The following is a 9746-nucleotide window of genomic DNA, read 5'->3' on the forward strand; positions in this document are numbered from 1 at the left end:
TGCAGGGGATACGGATTCGTGCCCCAGTCCGGGAAGATCCCACATGCCGCGGAGTGGCTGGGCCTGTGAGCCATGGCCGCTGAGCCTGCGCGTCCAGAGCCTGTGCTCTGCAATGGGAGAGGCCACAACAGGGAGAGGCCTGCGTAACGCAAAAAAAAAAAAAAAAAGAGCTCTCTTTTCCAGAGAAGGGTGGAAAATTAAGGGAATATGGGGCACTGAAGAAAGCTGAGAAGTTTTTAAGCACGTCCATAATCTTCACTGTCACCTCTCTAATATCCCCCTAAAACAGTCAACTCTCTGGCAAGTGCAGCTTTAAGACACGCCTCTCTGTCCCCACTTTTCTAACTGGATTGCCTTCCCTAAAGTCTCTAAGCTTCTTTTGTATAGAAATATGAGAACCTTCCTTGTCTATAATACTATTCATAAAGTTAAACTGGGTTTTCAAACAACTGTCTTCCAGCAATCATTTATAGGAGAGGAAAATGTTGACATGTTACCTTGGGCAAGCTTGGCGTTCTCTGGATTGCAGTCTTTCCAAAGCCCGCTCTAATCTCCCCTTCCTGAGTAATAAGCGCAGTCCCTGTGGATGTCCTGCAAATGTTGGAGGAGCTTAAGGAATGCTTGCTAGCCCATCCATCTCAGAGGCTGCCAGTCTGGCTTTAGAGAGGCAGTTTGATGGGAAGAACAGAGACCTGAATGTCAATACATCTAGCTTGCAGAACAGGAGAAGTGGGGTCTGACTTAGCTGGTAAGCCAAGCCAATGTGATGAATGTACTGTTAAAACCAGAACCAGATTAAACTTCTGTTGATGTGCAGTGGAGAAATGTCAGGGCCAGAGAGCTTCTAAAAAGTAGAGGAGAAACTTGTTGAAAATCTTTCTTCTTATAAAATATACTTTTGCCCTCAGGCCCTGCCTCTTTGGATCATGCCAGATGGTATTCTGTTTCTCCTGAGGTTATAGTTTATGTCAAAAGAAATAGACTTCACTTTGATGAGTTCTGAAGGAGGCATAGAAGAGTCCCAGACTAGTCGTTTTTAAAGTGACCTTAGATGCCGTCTAAGCCAAACCCCTCTCCAGCACAGAAGTCATTTCTTCATGTCTCCATGATTTGGAGATTGGTGATCAGGGACAGGTTTTAAACTTCATAAGAATTTTTTTAGGATTGATCCTATTCCAGTTTTCTTTCCATATTGCACCATGGTGAGTGTGAGGGGAAAGCAATGAAGTAGAAATCTATAAGAAGAGCATGGAGACAATATCCTTCTTCCTAGTGACAAAGCAAGTTTTGCATTTGAGAAAAATTTTCCATTTTGCAACTGAAATGCCCTGAGTTATTGGAGGAAATGTTGAGAGAGGCCATAGTCTGAACCTCAGAAATCCTACTTCTGAAATTGACTACTGTGAAACAATTTTACCCCTTCTGGCACATTTTTTCCCATCACACAAGGGTGACAATGGTGTTTCTGGATAGTAAATTGGTAGTACTTTTAAGCTGCTTGGATGACGCTATTCTGTAATAGATGTGTACCTTATTGGATGGTCATCTTGTTAGTGTCTAAAGGTAATCTTTCATTTCATAGCAACTAATGGTCCCCTCCTTATCTGTGTCAGGTGCCATGCTACATACTGAGGATACATAGGTGACTAGATATATTCTCTGCCCTCAAAGATCTTGTCTAGAAAATGAGATAGACATAGGATAATACAATGTAATGCAGGCTAGGTGTTTTAATAAGTATATGTACAAAGCTCTATGGAAACAAAGGCAAGGCAAACCTGGTGGTGTGATGGAGCAGTGGATGAGGAAGGCTTCAGGTAAGATGTATCTTGAAGCATGAGCTTTTTAGATGTTCAAGGTGTGGTTCATAGGGAAGGACATGGACAGAGGCAGAGGTACAAGCATGCAGAGAACATGTGCTAGTCATTAATGCATTCTAGGTTCCTCTTAACACTGTACTTCTTATTTTGTCCCTTTTACCTTGGTGGAGCCATGTGACTATTTCAGGATAGTGAGTTGGAAACCAAAGTGAAATATCACTTCTGGGCCAAAACTTTTAATAGCTTGTTTAAGACTGTCCAGAGCTCTTTTTTCCCTTTGGAACACAACCAGGAACATCAGACATGATGAATGTTCTGTCAGTCTGAGTCCTTGACTGACCATGATGAACACAGCACTCCATCAACCCTTGATGTACATGTGACATGAGTAAGAAATATACCTGCTTTTTTTAAAGTCACTGAGATTTTTGATTGTTTGTTACTTAGCATAACCTAGTCTATTTCTCTAATTCAGTGCAAAATTAAGAAATAAGTATGGTGTGCCTGCAAAATAAGATACAAGATATCTGATGGGACTTGCTGGGAATGGAGAAAAATTAGATTGGAAATATGGGCCAGGACCAAATCATGAGAAACTTCGACACCATTGTTGTGAAGTTAACTAGAATCTGTAGGCAACGCGCAGCCATTGAAGGATTCAAATTGCTCACTATTAAGTCATAGAGTTCATCTCTTGGGGCATCCTAGTCTACTGCTTTAGTGCTAACCCTATACTTCCTGTAAGCTTAGGAGATCTGGATCCAGAAGAGTTAGAGGAGAAAACGGGATAGATGTGGCACAGGGAGTGTAGGCTAGGTGTGGCACTCCATCTGCTGTGTTCCAGGTGTGCTGTGCAAAAGAAACCAGAGAAAGATTGCTTGCTTTGTCCTGGGACAAGTATCTCTTCATCAGTGATTTCTCCTTATATCCTACTTTTCTTAGGCTAGACCTTTCAGGTCAAGAAGCTTACTTTCAGTGTTAGTATTTTAAAAATTGAATTATTTGGATTCATCTATTCTTGTGTTTCCTGTTCATTGGATCCAAAATTGGAACTATTTATTGCTGCTTTGGATGTTCTTTTTCTGCTCTACAGTTCCTTTTTTAGTCATGTTTCCCATTACACGTTGCCACCTCTCAGATTCTCCATGTAGCCTACTCATCAGCAAACCAGATCGGTCAGTGTTCCCTGAGATGTCCTTGCCTCTGTGACTTCATTTGCATAGCCTGCTGGTACCCGAGGCCCCAGAGTGGGATGTTTGGTATCACTGAAATTCTACCCACCCTCTAGGACCCACTCACATGCCATTTTTTTGTGAAGCTTCCTATCTTTAGAGGGAATTAATCTCTGAATTTTCTGGGCTTCTCCTTCTCTATTAGGACCCTAAGTTCACTGAGTTGTTATATTGTGGGTATTGGTGGGCATGACCAGATCCAAAGATCAAGGGCAAGAATTTGTCTTGATTATCTTAGCAGTCCTCCTAGTACTTAGCAGTGTAGTGAACATATTGGCATTCATATTTTTAAAAATTGAAAACCTTGAAATTGAAAGCCTTTTAACTGAAAGCATAAAAACATTAATGAAAAGCTTTGTCTAATCTCCCCTGCTTTATTCCTTCGGAGGCTGCCTGTAAAGCACATATTCTTCCCTACTACATCTCCAGCACCTCCTAATTTAGCACCAACACCAAATGTCCTTCCCTGAAAGATTATTTTCTTTCACATAGTGATAAAGATGTTTAGTCAGAACAGAGTGAACATCAGTTCCTTTGGAAGGAAGGCTCTGGACTGAAAGTCAGTAAACAGAAGATGAATGCCAATGGAAAGTAATCTCTCTTCCAGAGGCAGGGAGGGTGGAGAGCAGACAATGTAGAAATGAAAGTGTGCCACCTGAGAGATTATAAATGTGTACCAAAAGAGACAGAATGATGTTTAACTTGGGGGGAAAGTGCAGCAAACACAGGTAAAGAGAAACAATCTTAAATGCAAATATTTAAGGATTTAAGGGACTTCCCTGGTGGTCCAGTGGTTAAGAATCCGCCTGTCAATGCAGGAGACATGGGTTCGAGCCCTGGTCCGGGAAGATCCCACATGCTGCGGAGCAACTGAGCCTGTGCACCACACTACTGAGCCTGCGCTCTAGAGCCCGCGAGCCACAACTACTCAGCCTGCGTGCTGCAACTACTGAAGCCCGCACACCTAGAGCCCGTGCTCCACAACAAGAGAAGCCACCGCAGTGAGAAGCCCGAGCACCACAATGAAGAGTAGCTCCCACTCAACCGCAACTAGAGAAAGCCCGCGCACAGCAACAAAGACCCAATGCAGCAAATAAATTAATTAATTAATTTTAGAAAAGTTAATGAAACTGAGGAAGTTTTACTGTTGAGCAAGACTTGGCTGTGGGGGGTAGAGAGGGCGTTAATGGACAATAAAGTATTCTGACATTTGAGCAATATGACAATTCAAAAGGCTGGTGCTATTGCGGGCCATATAGGAAAAGAAATGATTCAAAATTTGAAAGAAGGAGGGAGAGGGAAGTACTGGAATTTGGAATGTCATTTTGGTGTCTGCTTCTCCATGGTCTTTTCATTATTTACCACTTTAGGGCTCCAGAGTTATCATTTAGTAATACTGACCAGCCCCTGTATTTTTAGGGCTTTTAGACCAGAGCCAGACTCTCTTCTCTTGCCAAGTCACAAATCAATTAATGGGTTCATTAATTAATTTTTTATAGTGAAAATTTTAGAACTCCAAGAGACAGACAATGGTCAGAAGAGTTTCTTCCAATCTTTTAAATTCAGATAGCAGTACATTATAAGTAGATCTTACTGGCACTAGTTTCTCAGCTCTCTGCTGATGAGATTTCTCTTCTTGAGCTATTTCAAAGAGCAGAACGGGAGACCTGCTCTATCTTAGGAGGAGTGATTGAGAGATTTGTCTACAGTAAATCTCCGTAGACACATCCTGGTCACTGCTTCTCTTTTGAGAGGTGACTTGACTCCCATTTCTATATCTGAGATGAGAAGTAGTGATTAAATCCACTTATGACTTTACTTGCTTGGGGGTATCAAAGGTGGGGTTTTTTTTTTCTTTCTAATGGAGTCATTAGAAAGTAGCAAGAATACATAAATTCTCCTGCCAGGGCATGGTATACAGACTGCAGAACATCTCATGCTTTTGTGCCCTCCCTTGTTATAACTTACATAAGTTATCTTTGGGAATAAAATGGTCTAAATCTTATTGTACCATATGATCCCTAAAGATAGGTTATCAAGTCGTTCTATTCATAGATGAAAAAAGCATTGCAGCGTGTAAATGACCACGATACCTGTGGCTTGCTTCACAGGATTGTCCAAGGGTCCCTTTCCCAACCCCTCAACTAAATGTGGTGTCCTTCTTGCATGAAGAGGATAGTACCAACCAAACGTCAGCAGGACTTGAACTTTGAGCTGTGTTTCCAGTAGGAGTGGCAGAAAGGAAAAGCTATTGTTTGTGTCTGGATAGATCACAGTTTGAGAGGAAGTATTACATTGGGAATATCCCCATCTTTGCAGAAGGATGGGCTAAAATCTTGTTTGGGACTGTTTTTCTTCTAAAGCTTAGAATATACTTTTATCACTGGAGATGGGTTTTGCAACAAGTGCCAACATGTGTCTGTAAAGTTTGAGTGGCAATATGTGCTGCTACTGAAGTTTTATTGTATAGAATTGCAAGGTGTGTGTGAAAGGCAGAGCTACGGGAGATGCTAGATTAATTTTCAAGTTGCATTTGTCCCAAAGGAAAATGTTTTGATGCTGTTAATATGCGTGCCAGTTATTAGAGGAGATATTACTTCTTTTTTTCTTTTGAGATATTACTTGTTGAATTGCCTCCCAGTGTGCACTTGAGTAACAGTTAAATACTTGATAAATGTAATAACTAGACACATATTATGCATTAACTATCCCAATGACCCAAAGCATCTGGTAAACAATAAATCTGTGGGAGAATAAATTAGTGGATACTTTAGATGGGGTGGTCAAGGACATTTAAACTGAGATTTCAATGACAGGAAATAGTCAATCATTTGGAGATGAAGGAATACCATTCTGGGTAAGGTAAGTGTAAAGGCCTCAAAGTGGGAATGAGCTTGGCCTGTTAAGGGACCAAAAAGAAGGCTACTGAGGTTGGAGTGGAGAGGGCAGAATGGTAGGACAGGAGGTTGGACAGGGGGACAGATCATGTAGTACTTGGTAAGTCAGGATAAGGAATTTAGATTCATTGTTTAGTATGGGAAGTAATGGGAAACCATTAGTGTATTTTAAGGGGAAAAACATTCTGGCTGGGGGTGACTTACGGATTAGAGGAAAGCAAGAGAAGATGAGGTGGGAGTTGGGGGTAGGCAAGAAGTAGGTGGGGGCAGCTGTCCAGGACTGGGGTGGTAGTAATGGGGATGGACGAGAGTGGATGGATTCAGGAGCAGTTGAGAAAAAGAGGGTGTTGTGAGAGAAGAAGCCAGGAGGGCAGGCAGGTGGGATAAGCCTCTAGGTCTAAGTAGGAAAACATTGTCTCCCCTACAGGAACTTTCATTTGCGTTCAGGCTGTAGGGACTCCATCCTCTGAAAAAACAGTCTTCACAAGTCACTGAGGAGCTGGCTCACCACTGACTTTTAATCTTTGGAGATATTTCCATAATCAGGAAGTTGCATTTTTTCCCACCCCTTTTTTCTTTCTTTCTTTCTAGTTAGGCTTCTTAGATATCAGGGGTGGGCAGTCGGTAGGAGGGGTTCTGAGGATGGTTGAATTTGCCCTGAGGAAAAGCCGAGATACTGCACACACAGCCACTCGTCTGGTCAGCCTCAGAGTTCAAAGGAGAGCCTTGGTGTTCATTGTGCTGAGGGCCAGGGGTTTTACATACCTAATTTGTCATTCCATTCTCCTGAAAACATTGTGAAGTACATTTTAAAATTCCAGTTTTACAGAAGAAAAGGGTGAGGCTCAGATATGTTCTTTATGTTGTCCAAAGTCACCCAGCTTGTAAGTGGTAGAGCCAGGACTGAAACCAGAATCTGGCTCTCTACACTCTCCACACCGCCGCTGAACTGGGGTTATTCTGCTGTCCTTCTTTTCTCATTACCACACAGAGTCCACCAAAGAACCCAGCATGAGAAAGGCCATGCTTTCTCTTTCTTTTACGTACTATATTTGCCTCCTCTCCACCACAGAGTACCTCGTAAGGTGCTCAGCAAACGCGCCTGCCTGGAGGCAACACTGTCTTCTTGCTGCCACCGATGGGGCTGGGATAAGAAGCACGGTGGTGCTGGGAGGTGGACCGTGCCGCTGTGGCTGCTAGGTGATGGGGAAGGACTCTTCTGTCTGTGCCTTGACTCGAAGGCATTTTCCATTTCCTAGTCCCCTCCCGCTCTCCATCCCTCACCTCTTGCCCCTCGACTTCAGCTCAGGCCCCTCGGGGAGCGTCCCTTGCTACGGGGCTGACAGCACTTGGGGGCGCGGGGTCCCTGTTTTCCGCGCTCTTGCCCATCTGTACGCAGAGCCTCGTTCCGGGGCGCCTGGAGCCCAGCGGGCATTGACGTCAAGCGGCGGCGAAGCGCTGCCTACAGACGGTTGACCCGGACCCTCCTCCACACCCCCTTCCTTCATCGCCCCCTCCTTCTTCCCTGCGCCCAGGCTCAGGCTCGCTATAAAAGGCGGGAGCGCGGGTTGCCCCCCTAGCGCCGGATTTCAGCACCATGGAGAGCCCCCGCCTGCGGCTGCTGCCCCTCCTGGGTGCCGCCCTGCTGTTGCTGCTACCTCTGCTGGGCACCCTAGCTCAGGAGGGCGCCGAGCTCCAGCCACGAGCCCTGGACATCTACTCCGCCGTGGAGGATGCCTCCCATGAGAAGGAGCTGGTCTGTATCCCCCCCGCCCCAGACTCCCCTGGGCTGCCGCGAGGTTCCTTCCTTTGTGCGCGTCCTTCCTCTCTCCCTGCCTCCCCACCCCCATTCCTAAGTCAGGGCCCGGGGAGGTGGGCGCAGATTCCCGGCTCCCGCTGTTACCCGAAGAACGTCTTGAGCCCACGGGCTCCAGACAGTCTGTAGAGCGAATCCCTGATCCCGGCTCCTCGGAGCAACAGGACTCTCCGAGGCTCCTGGACCTGCGGTCAGTTCGTGGGACAGCGCTCGCTAAGTTTCCACCCCTTGAACATCCCTCTTTGTGGAGTCCAGGGGAGGAGTGTGTGTGGCTCCGGGGTTCCTTATAACTAGGGCTGGAAGAGAGCACCGGGGCTGGGCGCACAGCCAAGGCGGCAACTTGGGGCTCTGCGGGCGGTGTGTTGCAGATCGAAGCACTGCAGGAAGTTCTGAAGAAGCTCAAGAGTAAACGTATTCCGATTTATGAGAAGAAGTATGGCCAAGTCCCCATGGTAAGGCTTTGGGGTCGCCCCTCCCCATGCTTTTCCAAGAGGAAATACACCACCTGGAGTCTTTTACACAACCTTCTCTCCAGGATGTGGCAAATAATTCAGATAATGGGTTTGCAGAATTCTGTGGGCACCCCTTTGTTTCCACCGTCAGCCCTTGCCCCTTGGCTCTAAGGTTAAAGAGTAGATCGACTATTTCGGAGGACTGAACAGTTTGTGCCAGGAATCAGCCCTTGGGTTTCTGTGGAAAGCAGTATTTCCTAAAAATGTGTTCTTTTCACCTCACAAAGAATTCTCTGAGTTGGAAGAGCCCTTAAATCCAGTCAGTGCTTGTTCCTCTAATTTTCTTCCTGCCTTCTGGACCACTGCCAGGTTTTTAAAAATCTAAGTTCTAGGGTCAAAAATCTTGATTCAGGTCTGGTCACCTTCCTTGAAGAGCGCGCGTGCGCGCGCACACACACACACACACACACACATTTTGATCTTCTTGGAGTGAGGAGGGTACACGGAGCAGGGGGTGTGAGAATGTCTGTCTATTGTTTATCTCTTAGATAAAAAGGTCTTGTTGATTTTTTTTTTCTTTTGGATGAGCAATTAAAGGAGCCAGGAAGTGTAGCTTCCCCACAAAAGGTAGAAGAAAGTAAGGGGTTCAATAATTTAAACTTCTTTCTTTTTATGTTCTCTCGCTGAAATTATAAGCACAAGGCTGTCCTCGTTTCAGGCCTGACTGTACTTAGACCCATGGTGATGGTGGTAGGGTTCATCTGTCTCTCCCATGAGGCAGACTTTGTGTTGGTGGGGAGACGTGCCTGTTGGGAGCATGGGCATGCGTGTGCAGGGTGACTACACATTGTATTGTTCGCAGTGTGACGCGGGAGAGCAGTGCGCCGTGCGAAAAGGAGCTAGGATCGGGAAGCTGTGCGACTGTCCCCGAGGAACCTCCTGCAATTCCTTCCTCCTGAAGTGCTTATGAGGCGTCCGCCCTTCTCCATAAGTCCCCCTGCCCCCACTTTCCCCAGAGGACCACACCTTCATCCCCGGAGTTTGGCTTTAGCAGCAAAGTTTGCATCTCCCTCTGAGGAAAAGGGGGCTCTTTTCCTGCTGTTTCCAAATAAAAGAACACATTAGGTGTTACTGTGTGAAGGGTAATGCCTTGTATGGTGTTGATACGTGTGCAAAGTATTCTATTCTTATTTTATCTGTCTGACAAGCTTTTCAAAGCTTTTTCAAATAAAAAGCTTTTACTTTTTATTTAAATAAAGAAGGAGAACTTCACTTTGAAAATTGTATTTTTGTAGGTGGCATGACAGGATGAAAATTAGATCAGGTAAATCTGGTAGATGACATCACAACCTGGAAAATAAATCACCCCAAGCATCACAAATTGAAGCATGTACAAATTATACATAATAAAGTGTTTTTCATAATTGCTCATAGTGCTTTGTTGTTTCTGCATAAGTAATTTCAACAGGAATGGTGGCATTAATCATGCTGTTGTTTTCAAGGAGAAATATTTTTAAAATAGCAGTCTA

General features: G+C 45.0%; 1 protein-coding gene across 1 annotated transcript; it reads left to right on the top strand.

Moving 5' to 3' along the window:
* Window positions 1-7546: 7546 nt before the first annotated feature.
* On the top strand, window positions 7547-9187 carry CARTPT (CART prepropeptide; the record flags this gene model as incomplete). Its single annotated transcript, XM_082651691.1, has 3 exons — window positions 7547-7705; window positions 8134-8217; window positions 9080-9187. The coding sequence occupies 3 exons, from the start codon at window positions 7547-7549 to the stop codon at window positions 9185-9187; spliced, it is 351 nt and encodes a 116-aa protein (XP_082507817.1).
* Window positions 9188-9746: the final 559 nt, after the last annotated feature.

Source organism: Grampus griseus, assembly GCF_964374135.1.
Source record: "Grampus griseus genome assembly, chromosome: 3".
NCBI classification, from domain to species: Eukaryota; Metazoa; Chordata; class Mammalia; order Artiodactyla; family Delphinidae; genus Grampus; species Grampus griseus.